This window comes from Calliopsis andreniformis, unplaced genomic scaffold, assembly GCF_051401765.1.
Source record: "Calliopsis andreniformis isolate RMS-2024a unplaced genomic scaffold, iyCalAndr_principal scaffold0158, whole genome shotgun sequence".
Lineage (NCBI taxonomy): Eukaryota > Metazoa > Arthropoda > Insecta > Hymenoptera > Andrenidae > Calliopsis > Calliopsis andreniformis.
In genome coordinates, this window is record NW_027480567.1 from 99371 (window position 1) to 122315 (window position 22945).

At 33.4% G+C, this 22945-nt stretch overlaps 4 protein-coding genes across 4 annotated transcripts; 2 read left to right on the plus strand and 2 right to left on the minus strand.

Annotated features, from left to right (window-relative positions):
• Window positions 1-658: 658 nt before the first annotated feature.
• On the minus strand, window positions 659-2187 carry LOC143187727 (uncharacterized). Its single transcript, XM_076391945.1, has 5 exons — window positions 2170-2187; window positions 1776-1801; window positions 1348-1554; window positions 1036-1252; window positions 659-934 (listed from the first exon to the last, which is right to left on the minus strand). The coding sequence occupies exons 1-5, from the start codon at window positions 2185-2187 to the stop codon at window positions 659-661; spliced, it is 744 nt and encodes a 247-aa protein (XP_076248060.1).
• A 190-nt stretch (window positions 2188-2377) lies between these two features.
• Window positions 2378-5961, plus strand: LOC143187728 (uncharacterized). Its single transcript, XM_076391946.1, has 4 exons — window positions 2378-2402; window positions 2469-2488; window positions 2614-3067; window positions 5903-5961. Exons 1-3 carry the CDS (start codon window positions 2378-2380, stop codon window positions 2887-2889), a joined length of 321 nt encoding a protein of 106 aa, XP_076248061.1. The 3' UTR covers window positions 2890-3067; window positions 5903-5961.
• Window positions 5962-18925: 12964 nt separating this feature from the next.
• On the plus strand, window positions 18926-19383 carry LOC143187731 (uncharacterized). Its single transcript, XM_076391950.1, has one exon. The coding sequence runs from the start codon at window positions 19009-19011 to the stop codon at window positions 19342-19344; it is 336 nt and encodes a 111-aa protein (XP_076248065.1). The 5' UTR covers window positions 18926-19008; the 3' UTR covers window positions 19345-19383.
• A 295-nt stretch (window positions 19384-19678) lies between these two features.
• LOC143187729 (uncharacterized) lies at window positions 19679-20767 on the minus strand. Its single transcript, XM_076391947.1, has 4 exons — window positions 20564-20767; window positions 20393-20497; window positions 19812-20343; window positions 19679-19752 (listed from the first exon to the last, which is right to left on the minus strand). The coding sequence occupies exons 1-4, from the start codon at window positions 20765-20767 to the stop codon at window positions 19679-19681; spliced, it is 915 nt and encodes a 304-aa protein (XP_076248062.1).
• Window positions 20768-22945: the final 2178 nt, after the last annotated feature.

Consider the following 22945-nt stretch of genomic DNA (forward strand, 5'->3'; position numbering starts at 1 on the left):
TTAATTTTTCTAAATGAAATAATTGTCGCTCTCTTTTCGTTTTCGAGATAAACATTTTTATATGCTTGAAAATTATGGTGGCAGGCCGAGGGTAGGTAGCAAAAAGGGGATTTGAGTTGGGTTAGAGCTAGGGCCGCGAAAGAATTCGAATTCGGTCGCGCGAGAATGATTCCGTTAAGACCGTTTTGAACCGAACCGGAAATAAAATCGTGCTTATGTGTGTATATATATATATATATATAGCGTAGATATAGCATATAGGGCTCTGGTAATTACTGTCAAAAGTTACGGGGACGTAACACAACTCGAAATATCTCTTTTCCTGGCCCTAGCTCTAACCAACTTGAAACATCTCTTTTCCTGACCCTAGCTCTAACCAACTCGAAACATCTCTTTTACTGGCCGTAGCTCTAACCCAACTCAAATCCCCTTTTTGCTACCTACTCTCGGCCTGCCACCATAATTTTCGAGCATATACAAATTTATATCTCGAAAACGAAAAGAGAGCGACAAATACTTCATTTAGAAAAATTAATCCACGTATCAAGATACATGATATAAAAAAGTTTCAAAGAAATTGTTAAGGAGACCCTTATTCTAAATAATAATAAAATATATATATATAATAAAAATTTTGGTCCTCAACACGAAGTTTAGTTTAACCCTTACCTACAAATTCAATACTATGATTTACTGTTTTATGGATATATCCACGGGCAGTAAGTCCCGCGTAACTTTTAAAACTGTCCGTGTGTATTTCACTGTCGACAATTACATGTCTATCGATGATGTCGATTAAAGTCGATGCTTCTCGATTTTCAACGACTATCATTCGACAATCATTCGTTTTGGTATCGACTATACCTAATACCCAGTGGCCTTCCACTCTTCTGCCACGATTGTATTTTCTTTTTCCAAATTTGGCTTCGTCAATCTTTTATAAATGAAATAATATAAAATTAACAATGTGTCACTACAGAATAAAAACTAAGAAAAGAAATGGAAAAAGTACTATAGAACAGTTATATAAGATACCTGAACAATGATACGAGATCCAGATTCGGAAATGCCTCCCAATTTAGGCATTCCTGCTTGAATTTTTGATAAATGATCTACAACCATTTCTCGGCAATATTGATACCATGCAGAAATAGTGGCAGATGATAAATTGGTACTATCTTCTTCTGTGAAGTCGCACAATTCGTGGGCAGTATCTTCGCACGAAAAATCTCGCGTGAAACAATACATCAATCTAAAACGAGCATTACAAAAACAAAAAAACGTTTTTAAGAATCTTCTAAATTTTTTAATCGTTAATTTGATGAAATCACGAAAAATAATTCTAACTTTATCGCCTTATCAAAAGGCAAACGGACATCCTCAAAAAAGGAATCAACTGTGGCTGCAAATTGTTTGCATCTGGACCTTCCAACCGAACAGAGAAACCGCCCAGCACCGTGTTGCGATGACTTATATAATTTCATCGGCTTTTGATGGACAGAACAATTTTTATCTGTTCTTAACAATCCATGCTCTTGAGCCCAGGCGATCGCACTTTCTTTTGAATTTGGTAAATTCGATGTTAGATTATATAATCAAGGAACAAAAACAAGTATCGAAAGTATCGAAGGATACAGAAAGTGTTCTGTTTTGTTTCTATGGTTTTTTATTTACTTTTGAATATATTCATGTGGGATCTGATACCATACAGACTTCTTCCGTGCGTTGTGTTACAATTAAATTTCTTTTTATTTTAAATCGTTATCCCATATTACAACAGGATATGGGCCCAGAATTCATTCTATAATAATTAAGTGTATCGCGTGTTAATTAGTTTAGTTTTTTTTTAATCAATTAAGTGTAAAATACTTTAAACTGCGTGACGATGGAGATGTCCAAAGACAGGAGAAACATTCAGCAATTCAGTGGTACGAAATACAACGCGTGGAAGCATAGAGTTCGTAATTTATTATATGAGCACGATGTATTAAAAGTTCTTGACGAGCAACCACCGGTTCCTGTCACCGCAGTATGGTCGAAGGCGGAACGCATTGCCAAATGCACTGTTGTGCAATATTTATTTGATACGCATTTGAAGTATGACACTCCGGGAAGTACAGCAAAATCAATTATATTAAGTTTAGATTCAGTGTATGAGAGTCAAAGTACGGTTACGGAATTATCCATTAGCAAAAAGCTATTAAGATTGAAAATGAAAAGTGACAGTTCGTTGAAAGATCATTTCGGGAAAACGAAATTATTTCAATTTTGTTATCTAGTTTGCCCGAAGTATATGATACGGTGTCAACTGTCATTGAGACGATGATGACAGAAGCGAGAATTACACTTGACACAGTTAAAAAGAGACTGTTGGATGATGAGACGAAAATTAAGAGTGAAAAGTTGGATACCAACGCGAAAATACTCCAAGCTGAAGTGAAAAATCAAAGACCACATAATTTTGGAAGTACACGCTTTAAAAGAGGAAGTAATAGAAGAGGTAACATTAGAAGAGGAAATACATTCAAGCCGAATAGACAATCTTTTACCGGAAAATGTCATCAGTGTGGAAGAACAGGACACAGGATTAAAGAGTGTTATTACTATAAAAAGAGGCACCAATATAGAGCAGAACAAAGAAACAAAAATCAAAATATACATACAATTCAGACGACGCAAGCTGTTACAAGCAACAACGTGTCGGGATATGCCTTTATGACCGGAGACTACCAGGTCATGAAAACAAGAAAATTAACATTTATCCTGGATTCTGGAGCATCGGATCATATAGTCAAAGAAGATAATGTATTTCCAAATATGACCATACTTGATCCACCCATCAGGATTTCGATAGCGAAGAATGGAGAATATATAACTGCATCGAAGTAGGGACAGATACCTGTGACTACCAATACGGGAATTGAAGGCGTTTTGGAGGACGTATTGTACTGCCCGGACGTGCCGTACAACTTACTATCCGTTAGAAAGTTGCAGCAAAAAGGAATGAGTATAACTTTCAATGAGAGGGGCGTCGAAATAATCAAAAACGGTAAAATGATGATGATTGGTAAGCATTCAAATAATTTAATATCTATAGATTTTGATGTCATCGAAAAAGGAGTAAATTCACTTAATTCTTATATTTCTAATAAGATAGTTAATAATTATGAATTATGGCATAGGCGCTTAGGGCATATAGGAAAGGCAAAATTTTTACAGTTGAAGAATAAGCAGGTGGTGGAAGATGTGACGTATCTTGAAAAAGTAATTCCAGACGATAATATATGTGAAGCTTGTATTAAAAGAAAACAAGCACAGTTGCTATTTGAAAAGGCAAAAGATAAAAGTCACATTAGGCAGCCATTGTTTATTGTTCACACAGACGTTTGTGGACCGATCACTCCTTCTACAACTAATGATAAAAAGTATTTTATAACTTTCATAGATGAATTTACGAATTATTGTGTGACGTATTTACTTGAAAATAAATCAGATGCTTTTACAATCTTTAAGGATTACGTTGCTAAAAGTGAAGCACGTTTTAATTTAAAGATTGTCAATTTATACTGTGGTAATGGCAAGGAATATTTATCTAATGAGATGAAAAATTATTGTATACAAAAGGGTATAAGCTATCACTTAACGGTTCCGCGAACTCCTCAGTTAAATGGTGTTGCAGAACGCATGAATAGAACTATAACTGAAAAAGCACGTGCGATGATAAACGGTGCAGGTTTAGGAAAAGAGTTCTGGGGAGAAACAGTTTTAACTGCTACATATTTAATTAATTTAACCCCATCGAAAGCTCTTAATGTTAATAAAACCCCATTTGAATTGTGGCATAATAAAAGGCCCAAATTGAAGTATTTAAAAGTGTTTGGTTCCACAGTGTATGTGCATGATAAAATTAGGAAATCGAAATTTGCCGAAAAGCCTTATAAATGTATATTGGTAGGGTTTACACCAAATGGATACAAAGTGTGGAACGTAGAAAATGGGAAATTTGAGATAGTAAGAGATGTAATAGTTGATGAAATTAATTACTTAGAATCTCGGCCGGTAATAAAATAAATAGGTTTAAAACGTGGTTTATGTGAAACTGATGCATCTCGTGAAGTGCTGAAATCAGTAGATATACAGTGTGAAGTAAATAAATCTGATAATCAAAAATCAGATGTGTTAAAAAGAAAAAAATCTGATAACAATAAATCAGATATGATAGAGCCGAGAATTAAAGTAATGGTAGATCAAGAGAAAAGTAAATCTGTAACTGAAACAGATGTAACAGGAGTATCGGGACCAGGAAATAATCAAGTGGTAGAATTAAAAGATAGTATAGAACCTAGAAGGAGTGATAGGATTAAGCGACGGTCTCCTATGTCATATAATGAATTTAATGATAACGATGATTATCTTTTATGCGCTCAATCGATAATTTGCAAAATACCCAACTCATTTGATGAAATTAATACTAGAGATGACAGAGCTAAGTGGGAACAAGCTATTGCCGATGAAATAAACTCGTTAGTAATAAATAAAACTTGGAATTTGGTATCGAAGCCAAAGAATAAGAACATTGTTGATTGTAAATGGGTATTCACGATCAAAAATGATGAATTCGGAAATCCGTTAAAATACAAAGCTCGATTAGTGGCCCGTGGTTTCAGTCAGAAATATTTAGAAGATTATAATGACACATTTGCACCTGTAGCTAGAATGTCAAGCTTTAGATTTCTTATGGCTTTTGCTAATCAGCATAATTTGCTAGTGCATCAAATGGATGTTAAGACGGCATTTTTAAATGGTATTTTAAGGGAAGAAACTTATATGCGAATTCCTGAAGGTGTTAAATGTGATAGTAACAATCAAGTGTGTAAACTGAATAAAGCTTTGTATGGTCTCAAGCAATCAGCCAGATGCTGGTTTGAGATGTTCGAAAAAGCTCTTCTAGAGAAAGGTTTCCGAAATTCATCAGCGGATCGTTGTATTTATATATTAGATAGAAAGAATATATTAAAGAATATATATGTGGTACTATATGTGGATGATCTAGTGATTATGACTGCTGAATCTGAGACAATGCAAAATTTCAAAAATTATTTGAAAAATAGATTTTGCATGACAGATTTAAATGAAATTAAGTTATTTCTTGGAATAAAAGTGGACAGAACTAATGGACAAGTAACATTGGATCAAAGTGCATATATTAAGACTGTTCTTATGAAATTTAATATGTTAGATTGCAAACCTGTAAGTACACCTCTTCCAAGTGTATTAGATCATATAGCTTTGAATTCAGAAGAAGAATATAATGCACCTTGTCGTAATTTAATTGGATGCTTGATGTATATAATGATTTATACGAGACCCGATTTAAGTATAGCGGTAAATATGTTAAGTTGATATTCAAGTAAAAATAACAGAGAACTGTGGCAAAACCTTAAAAGGGTTCTGAGGTATCTTAAAGGGTCTGCTGATATTAAATTAACATACGTTAAAACTGATTATAAAAATCTATTTAGTGGATATGTCGATTCTGATTGGGGAGGTAATGAAAATACAGATCGTAAGAGCACAACGGGATATTTATTTAAGTTATATGAACAATGTACAATCTGCTGGAATACGAAAAGGCAAATATCAGTGGCTGTCTCGCCCACAGAAGCAGAGTACATGGCTCTTTTTGAAGCTGTGAGAGAGGCATTATGGTTAAAATCCTTGGCAATCAGTATTAATATAAATGTCTTTGATGCAATAATAATTTACGAAGACAATATGGGTTGCATTAATATTGCGAGTAATCCAAGTAGCCATAAACGTTCAAAACATATAGACATAAAATACCACTTTTCAAGAGAACAAGTTGAAAAGAATGTAATAAAACTTGAATATATTCCTACAGGTGATCAACTAGCAGATGCTTTAACGAAGCTGTTGCCAGCAAGCAAATATTTGGAATTTAGGGCAAAAATGGGATTAGAATAATAAGATTAATATAAGCATAAAAATTATTATTATTTTGTATATAGTTTGTATGGTCTGGATGGGTTTTTCTGGGTTTCCCCATTCCCTTGCAACGAATGTTGGACCATTTGTATTTTGTTCCCAGAATTAGAGTCAAAATAAAACACAAGGTAGACAGTCTGTACGGTAATACTCGTAGTACACTTATTAGACTTATTAATGTACAATTAATATGAACAGCACCGACTTGTTTTTGAGGGGGCCTGTTAGATTATATAATCAAGGAACAAAAACAAGTATCGAAAGTATCGAAGGATACAGAAAGTGTTCTGTCTTGTTTCTATGGTTTTTTATTTCCTTTTGAATATATTCATGTGGGATCTGATATCGTACAGACTTCTTCCGTGCGTTGTGTTACAATTAAATTTCTTTTTATTTTAAATCGTTATCCCATATTACAACATTCGATAAATTCCATTTACCAACACTCATTATTACAAAAGCAAAAAAAATAAATAATTGCAAGAAAATAGAAATATAAAGTATACTACAGCTAATAAAGAAAAAAAAAACACGGAAAGTAGGCAAAAGTTAATAATACATAACAATCAAATAAAATTAATGCTATACTACTTGAATGTACTAAATAAAAGCTAATATAATCGCTAAAATGCTATAAATAAAATGAGTGAATCGTTAAAATACTATAAATATATGAATGAAACGTTAGAATACTATATATAAGATATTTAAAATACGTTAATAAAATGCTATACCCATTTACTATACTAAATAAAAACTAATATAAATCATAAAATACTATAAATAATTCTAAAATATTATAAAAACTACAACACTATAAATGTTAAAATACTATACTAAACTACTATTCTACAAGAAATACTATATTAAAATCGAAAATACACAAAATCAAAGAAATTAGCAATGAACACCTTAAACTCAAACGCATGGGAATATTGTGGTATCACCACGTAAATCAAATCACTCGTAAAACTTTGAACATCGAAATTTGATTTATCCTGCCTAAATGGTCGCTATTATGATATCAGTGGCGCAATTGCTCATATCCAACGTCTCCGCTCATTGGCTAAGCTGCCTGTACAAGCCAATATGGCGTCGAAATAGCTAGTGAATAGTTTAAAAATGCTCACATCTAAATACGCATAACTTTTCAACCGCTGGATTCCTAAACTTAAAACTTGCATTTTTGGATTCCGCTCGTCCAGTATTATTAAAATATGTAAAAAAAAACCATTAATTTTTGTTTCCCCAAAGTAAAGTTCAGCCTAGCATTACTTTAATAAATCGGCATTTTTATATTCTTCTTCCTCGTTTTTTATTTTTTACAACTTAGACAATTAATATAAAAATTTGAAAAAATTCCAAAATATGTGTCGGAATAGCTGACGTGTCCGTGATTTTTTTCATAATTTCCCATCTAATAGTTTAAGAGAAATTGGGCAATAACATAGAGACCTTGAGTTTCTTGTACAAGATTCGAGCACAGCGAGTAGGAAACACTACGCGTAGCTTGTGCGCTGTCACTGAACGGCCGATCGCTCGCTATCCGCGTTTTCCGATTGATCGATGTTTTTCGTTAATAACTCGTGAACAAAGCTTCAGAGAACATTTCTGTAAAGGAAAAGGTTGTTTAGAATCACACCAGGAATCTCCCCTTTTCGGCTCCGCCACCTTATGTGGGACACCCTGTATAAATGATGATAGTGGAGATTAATTGTTCATCCAGTTCCTGATCCTGAATTGAATAAGTTTCTTAATAATAATAAGATAATTGAAGGGGGTAGTAATCAAAATCTTATATTATTTATACGAGGAAATGCCATATCTGGTGCTCCAATTATTAAAGAGATTAATCAATTTCCAAATCCTCCAATTATAAATGGTATAACTATAAAAAAAATTATAATGAAAGCATGGGATGTTACAACAGAATTATAAATTTGATCATTTTTAATTCATGTACCAGGATTTCTTAATTCTAAACGAATAATAAATCTTATGGATGATCCAATTATTCCTGATCATATAGCGAATATAAAATATAATATTCCAATGTTTTTATGATTAGTAGAGTATATCCATTTCTTAATTCATAAAAAAATTAAGATTTATGTAGTTATTTTATATATTTAATTTTGAAGATTAATAGATTCAATTAACTTAAAATCTCATTGAAAGTATTATGGCTGATTAAAAGGAATAAATTGTAAATTTATTAATGAAATCAAAATTTCTAATACTAAATATATAGAGAGAGAATAGATATTAAGTTTAAATATTAAATTGACATTATAAGCATATTAATTTAGTAAATATAATTATTATAATAAATAAAGAGTTAAATTGATAATGAAATAAATGAATATTTATTTCTATAATTTAATGAAAAATATTAAATTGCAAATATAAAAATAAAAAAATTAATTTTTTAGAAATTAAATACTAAAATAAATATATATAATTCTAAGAATAATTATTATGATATTTGATGATATTAGAATTCATATATATAAACGTTTGTATTTTAAAAATGTATTAGAATAATTTTTATTGAATAAATTATTATTAATGAAATTTAAATAATTTCAGGTTATAGTAAGTCTTGAAATTGCAATAATAATAGAAAGTACATAGTTGAAACGTTTGAATTTAATTAATAAATTTTTTAAAGTTATTCATTTTATAAAAAACACCCTTATGGGAGGGATAAATATATATGTTAATAAAGAATAAAAAAATATAAGTTTGGAATTAGTTCTACGAATTATGTATATATGTGTTTGTTGTTCCTCTTGAGGTTACAATTTTCTCCCTCTTCTCTTACCCGAGCCTCCTCTCTCTGCCATTCTACATCTTACACCGATTTATGATTTATGTCTTACGACGGAAGTTTGGGAAGTGTTAATCGGCGATTTTAATAAAACATTATACAATTATTCTATGGTCCTACCTAAGAATTTTGCCATACAAAGTAGCTGCCCATACGCACTTTTAAGGGAGAAACTACCCCTTAAAACCAAATTGCCCCTTTCCTTTCGGTGCTTATAGCTCGCAAAGTGTAAGCGCTATAAAAAAATGCTCTATACAAAAGTTTTACTGTTTTTCAGGACCTATAAAATGGCTTTAAAAAAATTTTGAAAGAACGCATTGTTTATAAAAATGCAATATCCCGCCCCCCCCCTTTTTCTGACAAAAAATGTTTTTATTTCAGATAAGTGAAGGGCTTTTAACGAATAACGATAACGACAGCACGCAAAAATCAGAATAAAAAATATAATAATTGAATATTTACTTCCATTCACCGTACCAATAAGAACGAATATTATGCTACGCAGAAATGATGCAGCGCTTTTGTATACAAGAAATGGAATAATTGTATATCGCTATACCATGCAGAATTCACAACAAAATGCTCTTTATTTATCTGAAATAAAGACATTTTTTGTTAGAAAATAGGGGGGAGGGGAAATTGAATCTTTAAAAACAATGCGTTCTTTCAAAATTTTTTTAAAGCCATTTTATAGGACATGAAAAGCAGCAAAACTTTTGTATGAAACGTTTTTCTATAGCGCTTTTACGTTGCGAACTATAAGCACCGAAAGGAGAAGGGCGATTTGAATTAAAGATGTAGCTTCTCCCTTAAAAGTGCGTACGGGCAGCTTCTTTCTACGGCAAGATTCTTAGGTAGGACCATAGAATAATTCTTCAAAGTTTCATTAAAATCGGCGATTAACACTTCCCAAACTTCCGTCGTAAGACGTAGATCATAAATAGGTGTAAGATGTAGAATGTGAGAGAGAGGAGGCTAAGGTATGAGAAGGAATATGATCAGGAATAATTGGATCATCGTTAAGATTAATTATTCGATTTGAATTAGGAAATCCTGGTACATGAAATAAAAATGATCAAATTTATAATTCTGTTGTAACATCCCATGCTTTCATTATAATCTTTTTTGTAGTTACACCGTTTATAATTGGAGGATTAGGAAATTGATTAATCTCTTTAATAATTGGTGCACCAGATATGGCATTTCCTCGTATAAATAAAAAAAATTTTGATTACTGCCCCCTTCAATTATCTTATTATAATTAGGAAACGTATTGAATTGAGGATCAGGAACTGGATGAACAATTTATCCTCCACTATATCACCCATATATATCACCCATCTTCCTTAACAGACATAACAACTTTTTCAATACATATTGCAGGAATTTCATGAATTATACTGTCCAACACGAGTTTTACCTTTCAATATCCACTGTGTGATCCTCGTAGATTACCCTGTCCGAAATACGAATCCGGAAACGGAATTGGTCCATCACCCTCAGTTATGAAAAAACAGGATTTGAAGATAAACGCAATTCTTAAACTTTGAACAATTATTGTGTTTAAACGGTAATAGTTATTCAGTTGATTTTTGTGTCAGATTATTCAGTGAACATTCCCAAACAAAATGACATGCATTGTTACTGGGCTGTAAACATTTAAAAATGTTTAAACAAAGAACAAATGCAAAAGGACACCCGAAATGCACTAATCTTGGCAGATAATGTTCAATTTGCTTAAAAAACTAAGGGCCTAGGAGAAAATCTGACCCAGCCACGCGATGCAGCCGACATTTTTACTTCGGAAAGCATCGACAGAAATTGTATATCCCATTTTAGACATAATAATCCGAATGATGTTCATAATAATCATACCAACAAGCATAATAATCATAGTAATCGTCATAATAACCACAATAATCATAATAACAATAATAATAATCATAATAATCGTAGTAATACTTATGCTAACTATAATAATCACAATAATCATAATAATCATAGTAGTAACTGTAATAACCATTATAATCATAACAATCGTAATAATAAAACGAATAATCATGGAAATAATCTTAATAATCATTATAATAGCCAGAGTCATCATAATAATCATAATAGCCACAGTAACCTTAATGATGACCATAATAATCATAGTAATCATACTAAAAACCATAATAACCATATTAATCATAATAATATACATAATATACCTGGAAATAACCATAATGACCATTATAAATACATAAGAAACATAATAATCATAATAGACATAAAAATCTTAATGATGATCATAATAATCATTCTAACAACCATAATAATCATAATAATCATTATAATAACCACTATAATCATAATAATCATAATAATAATAATAATCATAATAACAATAATAATAACCATAATAACCATAATAACCATAATAATAATAATAATCATAATAATAATAATACATCATAACAATCATAATAATTGCGATAATAATCATAATAACCACGATAATAATCACAATAATAATCGTAATAAATATAATAATCATAATAATCATAGTAATAACTGTAATAACCATAACAATGATAACAATCGTAATAATAAACTGAATAATCATATCAATCGTTATAATAGACAGAATAATCTTTGAAATAATATTATTAATCATTATAATAGCCATAATAATCATAATAATCATTGTCACAATAATAACCTTAGTGATGATCGTAATAATCATAGTAATCATAGTAATTTTTATAAACAATTCAGTGCCCATTTTTATGGCAAGAGATCGATTCATTTCTTAAAAAGTGCACTACTTCCAGGATCGATTAAAAGGAATAATCCTACATACTTCCAAAGCCAGTTGTACATAGATCACAAAATCTTTTGATCTTTTGTTCCAAGACTCATACATGGCGAGAAATTCGTCCTCCCATGAGGGTGTTTTAAAAAAGCTGTTTTCGACGAAGGGCCCCGTCGCCGCCATTTTGTATGGAAATGAAAATAAAAATATTGCTTTTCATACTTCAATATGTGTTGAGTAAACCCTCTGAAAAGAAATTCTACTCCGCTTGTCATACTCCCAAAATAAATTGTCAAATTTAGGGCTTCTTTTCTGCGTCTAGAGTGGTTTTACCCCTTAAGTAGATCAAATTAGTTATTTTGAAATGATAGACTGTGTATGTGTGTATGTGTAAAATTATTCAATTTTTTTCAATAAAAGGATTTAAAATATTTTTTTAAAGAAATGTGATTGAGTACATGAAATTAGTTATTTGAAATATAATAAAATTTTAAAAATTATATATATATTAGTTGCAATTGTTACGAATTGATTTATAGAAATGTAAGTATAGAGTGGGAAGGTAGAATGCAATAGGTAACTAAGTACATGAAATTAAAATTTAATGTTAATATTTATTAAACTTTTTTCTTCATTATTATTTAAATGCGTAAAATCACAATAGAATTTTATACAATATTAAATATTAGCATTGTAGACAAGAATATTTAAAGCACACGCTAGTAGTTCACAATCAATCAAAGAATCGTCGTCGAAATATTTACTGTTACATATCATATTAGCAATACATGACAAGTTCGTTTTTGGTGTGACACCATCTTGTTTCAAAACATTTACAAAATTTATAAACTGAATATTAATACGATGCGTATTTTCATATAGTTGGGAACGCATAAGATTAATACATTTTACATGATTGAATAAATTATTCAACGTTTCCATAGTGTAATATAAGGAGATACTGGCTAGACTAAATTTTATAAGCTTAACATTATGAATTTTGGTAAATTCTATTACAAATTCTTCAATCCATATTGGTGGGGAATCTGAATTCACGGATAGAACACATTCTTTAATTTCTGCACATTTTTCAATGAGTGCATCCCACATTGGTGCAGGTAATAGAAGTTGAGTGCCCCGATTATCACCAAGAATAATTTCAACGGTTGATATGGGTCTAACTGCGATTCCAATTTCTAAATATTTATAGGATGTTGCTGTCAGCGGGTACCTACTTCCCATGATACGAACAGGGCATGGGTGTGACGGTTTGAAAGTAGAATTAGATCTAGAAGAAATCAATTTTTTTTATAAGATACATATAAATTTAATATTTTAATTTAAAGATTAAGAGTAAGATTAATACATACTGTGGGATTGGAAGATTTTTGCTAAATCAAGCTCGTGTATATGATAATGTAAGTATATACAGGGTGTAACAAAAATGTCGCAGTTCCTTAAAAGGGGTGATTCAGGGGGTGATTCGAAACAACTTTTTCCTTAGCGAAAATGTAAGATGAGGCTTTGTTAACGAGTTATTAATGAAAAACACCGGCCAATGAGAGCGCGAGTTTGCCGTCCGAGCGACTGCGGTAGCGTTGGATACGCGCTGGGCGCTACTGTTGTACTCCGAACAAGAAAGTCGGCATGCGTCGAAGGAAATAGCATTAGTATGAAAATATTTGCATAACGTATAAATGAAAAAGCAATGCAACAAAAGAAATGAACGGAAAATTGGAGAATTAATGTTGAAGATAGAAACGTTGAAAGTAGCCTGCGTTATATTTAAAAAATAATAATCATTAATGAATTAAATGCAATTCATCTGTAGTTTGTAAATCTGTGTCACTGGGTCACTGTACCGATACTGGTCATCGACCGTCGAAATGGTTTATGGTAGGGTAGAATTTTTCCAAGAAAGCTCCTTGTACCCCCCACGTAGTTTAAGTACCTCAGACCTTCCTTGTTCGGACACTCCGAGATCATGCCTCCTTCGAAACCAAAGCAATAAAGCCATAAATTACCTAAACGCCTGCCTTAGCATAAACCATTTCGACGGTTGATGACCGAGATCGGTACAGTGATCCAGTGACACAGGTTTACAAACTACAGGTGAAGTTTGTTCTCCTCTTCCTTTATTTTTTGTTGTATTGCTTTTTCGTTTATACGTTATGCGAATAAGAAATTTACATATTCGTGTTTTTACGTTACACGTAGTTTTCCTCGATTTTAAGTAATTATTCACTTCAAGTGATAAACAAAAAAAGGACTCGGTATTATTTATTATGTCGCTTTCAGTTTTCATACTAATGCTATTTTCTTCGATGTATGACGACTTTCTTGTTCGGAGAACAACCGTAGCATCTAGCGCGCCTACTCAACACTACCGCGGTCGCTCGGACGGCATACTCGCGCTCTCATTGGCCGGTGTTTTTCGTTAATAACTCGTTAACGAAGCCTCATCTTACATTTTCGCTAAGGAAGAAGTTGTTTCAAATCACCCCCTGAATCACCCCTTTTAAGGAACTGCAACATTTTTGCTACACCCTGTATATATTTGTATAATCACTGGAAATATAATATTACTAAATGAATTAGACTAAATATTTTAATAATCCACACAATATTCTACGCCTTAACTTCTGATCTGTGCCCTATGCCTTTCCAATCCACTCTGCCGAATTTTCCTTCATCCCGCACTGTCGACACCACTCATTTCTTTCATGCTCTGTCTCACTCACGACCCAAACCTAAACAATAAATCTAAAGCTATCTCCAAGGGTTTGGGACACGGTTCTGCTGACCATCGCCACTCGCCTGCAAAACATCAACGTCCCAAATGGCCCAGTCATAAACTACTTAAGTCTAAATGTTTTTAAACATAACATAATCTTATCGAACCCCACAATACTTCACATATTTAATTTTCTTAGTTTCATTATCTTCGGTTGATTCGTTGATTGGAGTATGAGACACAGATTCATTATTTTCTTCATAATATTGAGAACACATTTTGATATAATTCTATTTGTAAGAACTGTATTCTGGTATACAATTAATAGTAATTAATACAATTTTTCTGTACGAAATATTTCAAACACAATTAGCTCACACGTATGACCCGAAGTTTACAGATTGAACTTTATATTTTAGCACAGCATTTAATGAATAACTCAGGCAAGTTCCCGTAAGAAATGTTTTCAGTTGGCTTCCGACCATTGCAAATATGTTTTACTCCTTCCACTTATATTTGTTGTTATGATCAATTGGGAGTGGGAGACTTCCTACTCTCTTTCGTATCACATATCGAGCGCGAACGATCCCCCCCCCCCCCCCCTGCCACATACATTGAATTCAGTTTCCCCTGCCCTTACTTTACCATCACAACTATTCGTCAACATGTTCTACATCAATTATAATTATACATTTTGCCAAATTGTATAATAGATGTCTAATATTTCGTCGTAATTGATTAGCAATACATCTATACATCACTTGCAATCTCACAATGTAATATGAAATATTTATGTTTAGTATTTATGTTCTTATAAATTGTATAAATGAATGCTTGATTCAATAACAGCTGACTAGTCATAAATCTGCATTGTATTTATAACCATTGCATAATACATGAAAAAAAGATGTAAGCATTGTATTTATACTGATACAATAAGTGTTAAAATAATTTCCAAAAAGAATACATTTTTTTTTTGCTTAACTAATTTTTAAAATGCATTTGTAACAATTATATGATTTATTTAGTTTCTCGAATTGCGTGTGACTTCTCGTCAGCGTAATGTCAGCAAAATCTAAAATTATCAAAAATTTTATACGAGCAAACAGATTCAACGTGATTGCGACATATGACACCAGTTTAAACTGTGATCAGAATATATAAAAGTAATATAAAAGATTTTTATGAAATGTGCTGTTACATTCAAGAGTTAACAAGTCATGGACATGGATGAATTTGTTCTTACTGAACACGAATTGCGGGAACAAGCCGTTCGTTTGAATTGTCTAGATGAATACATTGCATGGGAAGAAGGTTGCAACGAATATCTTGAGTCATTGGAACAATATTGTCGAGTAAAGAAACGCCCTCGATTATCAATTGGTACTCAACAATCTCTGGTTGCTCGAATTGCACAATTTGAAAGTCTTAAACTAGTGACGCGTACTCGTTTCGTGCACGAAGGTGCAGGACATTCAAACAATGGTCTCTTGTGGCGTGAATTAGAAACTGCATTCGAAAATCATGTATTGACAGGTGTTGTGATAAACTCAGATTATATCGATCCACGTAATTTCCTTCACGGTGCGAGAAGTATAGTGCTTTTAGATGTCAGACATGCATTGGTGAAGCACACTGCACTTAAAGTGAATACGATATTTAATGGGGAATTTATAGCAGGTGATATATGTGAAACGAAAAGCTTAAATACCAAAGACTGTTAGTTATTTCGCGCATCGGATCTTGAAGAGTGGTATGAACGATGTATTGTTGAATGTACAATAACATTGTTGGAAGAATTTCAGGAATGTGATAGTGGGTGGACATTGTCGCAAATACTGAATTTAATAATCAATTTAAACAAGTATAATCCGAAGCATGTTGGATGTCATTTCAAGCTACCGCGAGAAATACTACTTAAAAAAGCAGTAATTTCTGTAAAATCCTATGACCACGCATGTTTCGCATGGGCTGTGGCAGCCGCTTTATATTCAGCTAAACAGCATACATCTCAACAAAGTTCCTATCCATATTATAGAACAGTGCTTAATTTTGAGAATATCGGATATCCAATATCCATGAATGATATTAAAAAGTTTGAAACGATGAACAATATCTCCGTTAATCTATTCAGCATCGAAGAAAACATCAAGAAAACAAAGAAGGATCTGAAGTAAGTCATCGTTCCATTGCGTCTAACTGATCAGAACAGGGATAGACATGTGAATTTGTTGTACATAGGGAATGATGGCATAGGACACTTTGCATGGATAAAAAATTTGTCTCGACTTGTTGGCACACAATTAAGCAAACATAAAGAAAAGAAGTTCATCTGTGAACGGTATGTATAAAACGTGTAAAAACATTAAGATTTTAATTTTATGAAGAATAAACGATTATATATGAATACTTTTACAGATGATTACACTTCTTCAATTCCCGTGAGAGGTTAGATACTCATCAGAATGATTGTCAGAATATGAATAAATGCACTGTTCTGCTAGCCAGCGAGGACGATAAATGGCTCAAAGTTAACAATTATTGCAGAAAGGACCGGGTTCCGTTTGTGGTTTATGAAGAGCTCGAGTGTGTTTTAGAAAAAATTAAGGATAGTGTCGCAGATGAATGTATATCGCATGCATATCAACATCATAGGGTATTCAGTATTGGATATTGTATGCATTGTTCTTATGATACATCATTATCATCATATCAATATCGTCGCGATATAGACTGCGTTTCATGGTTTATCCAGGAATTAAAGAATTTAGCACAGACTGTTAAATCTATATTATCTAATAATATCTCTATGGTGCACCTAACGAAAGAGCAGTGGGATGAATTTCACAATGTTATACATTACCATATTGGTGAGAAACCATTCGATATCAACGAAACACGTGTGCGATATCATTGTCATTCAACAGGGCGCTATAGAGGTCCTACACATGTTGACTGTAATATAAATTATAAAAACTCATTCCACGTCCCGATAGCCTTTCACAATTTATCTGGATATGATTCACATTTTATCATCATGGAATTAGCTAACGCATTTGAAGGTTACATTGATTTACTACCTATAACCAAAGAAAAGTATATTTCTGTTACAAAACATTTAAAAGATGTAACAGAAGAAGAATTATGTTGTCGAAATTATATAAGATTACGATTTATCGATTCGTATAAATTTTTAAATACTAGTCTTTGTAAATTAGCGTCTTTTCTCAGTAAAGGTAAGCAAACAATTTTATAATCTAATCTTCAAATGTTGTCCACAGAAAAATTTGATTTATTGACGTGAAAGGGTGTCTTTCCGTACGAATACATTGATTGCTTTGAGAAATTAGGAGATCCTTGTTTACCATCGCTGGAATCTTTTTACAGTTCATTGACTGATGAAATAGTATCCGAAAGCGATTACGCACACGCTGAGAATATATGGCATTCTTTCGAGATTAAAACTTTAGGTGAATACAGCGATTTGTATTTAAAAACAGATACTTTATTATTAGCAGATATTTTCGAAAATTTCCGTGAAAGTTGTATCAAGAGTTATGGTCTAGATCAGGCTCACTATTACACATTACCTGGTTCTATATGGGATGCTATGTTAAAGCATACTAAAGTTAATTTTGAATTGCTCACTGACATCGAAATGGTTTTGTTTACCGAGCGGTGTATACGTGGTGGTTTGAGTCAATGTTCTGGGAGATATGCGCAAGCCAATAATAAGTATATGTTATCCGATGATCCATCGAAATCGTCATCGTACCTCATGTACTTTGATATAAACAATTTATATGGATGGGCAATGTGCCAACCATTACCATATGCAGGATTTCAATGGATCGATAGTGTTGAAAATTTTGATGTATCCTCAATTGCAATTGATTCATCGATAGGTTATATTCTTGAAGTTGATATAGAATATCCACAACATCTACATGATGATCATGCTGATCTACCGTTTTGTCCAACACGTGCCAAATCCTCTGGTAAGAAACAGGAAAAGTTATTGGCTACATTATACGATAAGGAGCGTTACGGTATACATTATTGCAACTTACAACAGTGTATTCATCATGGTCTTCACATTACAAAGATACAACGCATTCTCGAATTTAATCAATCACCATGGCTTCGCGATTATATAGAACTCAATACTCAATTTCGAACACATGCATCAAATGATTTTGAAAAAAGTTTGTATAAATTAAAGAACAATGCAGTATTTGGTAAAACAATGAAAAATGTTCGAAATCATGTTGATGTAAAACATCTGACAAAATGGGATGGAAGATTTGGTGTACAGGCAATAATCTCAAAACCTAACTTTCAAAGCAGAAGTATTCTTTCAGAAAATTTAATTGCAATTGAGTTGCGTAAACTTATGGTTAAATTCAACAAATCAATTTACTTTGGTATGGCCATTCTAAACATATTCCACTACGATTATATGTGTCCATTACACCAACGAAGTTGTAAAATTATGTATACTGACACAGATAGTTTAATTTATTATATTCAATGTGAACATGTTTATGAGATGATGAAATGCGATATCCATAGATTCGATACCAGCGATTATCCAAAAGACAATGTATATGGTATACCGCTTGTCAATAAGAAAGGGCTGGTTCGATGAAGTATGAAAACAGTGATTCAATAATGACTGAATTCATTGGACTCAGAGCAAAGGCGTATGCTTTGAAAGTGTTTGGTAAAAAAGATGTCAAAACGTTGAAATGTGTCAAAAACAATGTTGTTGCCAAAATGATCAATTTCGATGATTACAAGCATTGTTTACGCAATGCATATGAAATATCTCGTCGTCAGTCATGCATAAGATCTGAATTGCATAAGGTATATATTGTAACAAAATTGAAAATTGCTCTCAGTCCATATGATGATAAGCGATATCTTATATCTGATTCAAATGATATACTAGCTTGGGGGCATTATAAAATAAAATTGTAAAGGATAGAAGCTGTACAATAATAGATTAAAATTATTTTACGAAAATCGATTTATTTGCATCTTTTATATTAACGTTGTAGTAAAAACATCCTTTTATGTTTACAGTACATTATTTTCATGTATCCATGAATTGCGTGAATTATCAAACCTTAACCATTTAACATATACTTTATCATCCTCCTTACGTAATACTTTTTCCACTAAATACATATCGGGATTGATAACGCGTTGTAATTCATGTTCATAAAATCCTCCTGCAATAGGCTTTTCGCATGAATCTTGCAGCAGATAAGTCACAGGATTAGTTATCTATACTTTGATTATCTTGAACACTTCAGGAGTCCAATATGGTGTATATCCTTTGTCGGAAACGGTTTTGTATTTGCTGACGCGTACAGAGACACCAACCTTAAATCTCGGTGAAGCAGCAATCTTTATATGGCTATATACTGTGTTCAAAAGCTTACCAGCAATTGTAGGGGCAACACCACATGGTCGCATTCTAATAGTCCTATGTTTCCGTATGTTGTATTCAGCCACAAGGTTCGGTAATGCGTCGATCCATCTGTATGTTCCAATGAGTACAAACAGTTTCCAAATATGATGCTTTAAAGTACGATTAAAACGTTCCTCGATGGAAGCCTTCATCACTGAATATGTTGAATACTGATTAATATTATGTTTTTTTAAGAATCTCTGTACATCAGCATTGTAAAATTTCTTTTCTTGGTCGGTTTGTAAATTTTTTGGACATCGATCTCGAATTACTTTTGCAAATGCTTTGGCTACTTCGAAACCATTTTTTGTTTTGAGTGGTACAACCCATGCATATTTGCTTAATGCATCTGTAACTGTGAGTATGTAATGATAACCTTCATTGAATCGTGAGTATGGACGCATCTCAACCATATCAGTTTGCCACAGACCCTCATATCCATGTACGATAACACGTCTGCGGGGGAAATTTCTTCGTGCTGACGCATGCAACTCCTTTACAAGCTGTTGGTTTTCGAGGCTATGCTTTTCCTTAGATTTCATTGATTTTTACATTGTTGTTACTGCTGTGGTCTGTTATATAATCTTCCTCTTGAGAATGAGGGTTCAATACATGCAATACTTGTCGAACATCATTTTGCAGTATTATTAAATTGTTCTGAAATGTAGCCAATCTTTATTCAAATTCCTGCTGTATCTGTTGAACATTATTCTGTATTGTTACCACATTGCTTTGAAATGTGCTCAACTTTTTCTCAAATTCCTGCTGTTGAACCTTTAAGATTGATATGCATTGTTCCAAGTACTGCTTATTGACTGCATCTGTGTTCACCTCCAGCTGTGTAACATTTCGAATTTTGTAGTATTTTGCGTCAAAGTTGGAATCAATCATGTAGAGCGCGTTATCGTGCATATAATTTCGAAACATGCCACTCCATTTATACTACTATACTGGTGAGGTCTCATACTTTCTAAGTGATACCCCAAACTTATTGATTAACATTTCGTTGAGAATAAATCAATTATGAGCTTGCAGTTTAATTTATAATGAGACCTGCTTCGCGAAGTTCTTCGATAATCGATAGAAACTCGATGTCGTGTGAATTTTTACCCACTTGACGCGATGCTTCTAACAAACGCAGACGATCTACTAATTCGTTTGGATCATCCCAATGTATATAACCGATTTGGTTATTGTTTACTGGCATAGCATTTGGTATCTGCTTGTTAACTGTTATGACATTTGGTGTAGTATGTTCAAATCTTCTACCTGTTCGGCTCTTAATTGCACGAGCAAGTAGGGGAGGATTTATACAGAGTGTAACAAAACTGTTGCAGTTGCTTGAAAGTGGTGACTCAGGGGGTGATTTGAAACTACTTGTTCCTTACCGAAAATGTAAGATGGGGCTTCGCTAACGAGTTATTAACGAAAAACACCGGCCAGTGAGAGGGCGAGGTTGCCGTCCGAGCCAGCGCGGTAGCGTTGGGTACGCGCGCTAGATGCTACGGTTGTACTCCGAACAAGAATGCCGTCATTCATCGTAGAAAATAGCATTAGTATGAAAACTGAATGGGACACAATAAATAATACCGAGTCCTTTTTCTGTTTATCACTTGTAGTGAATAATTAGTTAAAATCGAGGAAAACTACGTGCAACGTAACAACACGAATACGTAAATTTCTTATTCGCATAACGTATAAACAAAAAAGAAATACAACAAAAAATAAAGGGACGGGAGAACAAACTTCACCTGTAGTTTGTCAACTTGTGTCACTGGGTTACTGTACCGCTCCTCGTCACCGACCGTCGAAATGGTTTATGCTAGTGTAACAACCAGTCGCGACCTCATTTGTGAGGAAGTCCGGTGTCGCAAGACATTTCCCCTTAATAATTAATAAATAATAAGCGATAATCAAAATTCGAACAGTGGCAGTGGAAGGAAAACCCTAACCTCGAATCCTCAATCGAATCCTCAATCGAATCCTCGCGCCAGTGACACGCGGCGCGCGTGCGCACGGGATCGGTACGTCATTAGGGCGACATCCTATGGCATGCGATGGAACACACGCTGACGACAGGATGACGACCGAATGATGACAGTACAAGCCAATCAACAAACAACGCTCTCTGTACGCCGGCGCAAACACCACCAGGTGCATACGCTGAAAACCCGGAACCAATAGAGGACGCATATCCTGCGATGACTCCTACACGCGCAAGTGCAACTCGACGCTGCCCCTACACCGAGGTCAGTCATTGGGCCCAAAAGAGGGAGGCAATTTCCCTGTATAAATAGGGCAGCGCCAGCCCCAGCGGAGAGTCTTCTTCGAAATTACTAAGTGCTAAAATTTAATCAGTGTTAAAATAATAAGCGTTAAAAACCCTAGTCCTCCCCAAAACTCCGAACCTCACTAAAGCAGCTTTAACTAGCTCCTTGATCCTCTAAATTGAAGCAGTTTTGATTAGCTTCTCCATTACCGACTGAGACAGCTTCAACTAGCTCCTTAGTCTTTCCTTGACGCATTCTATCACTGCCACCTGCTCAAATTAAGATTAATTAGTATTTTATTTCTATTAAAATCTAGTGATAAGCATTCATTGCATAGTGATAAGAATCTACTACGCAGAGGACTAAAGGTAGTACCATTATAAGAATAAAGTTAAGAAACCTATTATTGTAGAACATTTAGCTAATAAATAGTTTCTTGTTATATTTCAAAAGAGAAATCATAGTCTATGGAACTCATTTCTTAACCGCGCGCCACACGAATCCTACCCCCTTGTTCACGGGTAAGCCGCTCTATCCGTGAACGTTTTATGTACGACACACGATCCGTTACACTAGGGTAGAATTTTATCAAAGAAGCTCCCTCCACCCTCACATAGTTTTCCATCGTTCTATTATTAGTTAACTTTCACTGCGACCCCATGGTTGAGAGAGAGAAAAATCAGTATCTGTCAAGAAAACATGTGCTTTGCAGAAGTGCACAACGAGTACCAACAAGCAGTTTTACAAAAGTGCTCACTCCATTCTTTTACTGACTACGTATCCAATGCTTCGAGACAGAAAACAGACACATCGTGCATCGGTCCAAAAGGGTCCG

Excerpts from the sequence above, each read along its gene's own strand:
- LOC143187728 (XM_076391946.1), top strand. The coding sequence starts at position 2,378 with ATGAGACGAAAATTAAGAGTGAAAA. Across the intron at positions 2,403-2,468 it reads ACGAAAATTAAGAGTGAAAA|TACACGCTTTAAAAGAGGAA; the intron begins GTTGGATACCAA and ends TAATTTTGGAAG. Across the intron at positions 2,489-2,613 it reads TACACGCTTTAAAAGAGGAA|AGGCACCAATATAGAGCAGA; the intron begins GTAATAGAAGAG and ends TACTATAAAAAG.
- LOC143187731 (XM_076391950.1), top strand. The coding sequence starts at position 19,009 with ATGAAGTATGAAAACAGTGATTCAATAATGACTGAATTCATTGGACTC.
- LOC143187729 (XM_076391947.1), bottom strand. The coding sequence starts at position 20,767 with ATGTTTCGAAATTATATGCACGATAACGCGCTCTACATGATTGATTCC. Across the intron at positions 20,344-20,392 it reads ACCACAGCAGTAACAACAAT|CTTGTAAAGGAGTTGCATGC; the intron begins GTAAAAATCAAT and ends GAAAACCAACAG. Across the intron at positions 19,753-19,811 it reads TGTTGCCCCTACAATTGCTG|GTTGGTGTCTCTGTACGCGT; the intron begins GTAAGCTTTTGA and ends CCGAGATTTAAG.
- LOC143187727 (XM_076391945.1), bottom strand. Across the intron at positions 1,555-1,775 it reads TTCTGGGCCCATATCCTGTT|TGCGATCGCCTGGGCTCAAG; the intron begins GTAATATGGGAT and ends TTCAAAAGAAAG. Across the intron at positions 1,253-1,347 it reads CCTTTTGATAAGGCGATAAA|ATTGATGTATTGTTTCACGC; the intron begins GTTAGAATTATT and ends TGCTCGTTTTAG.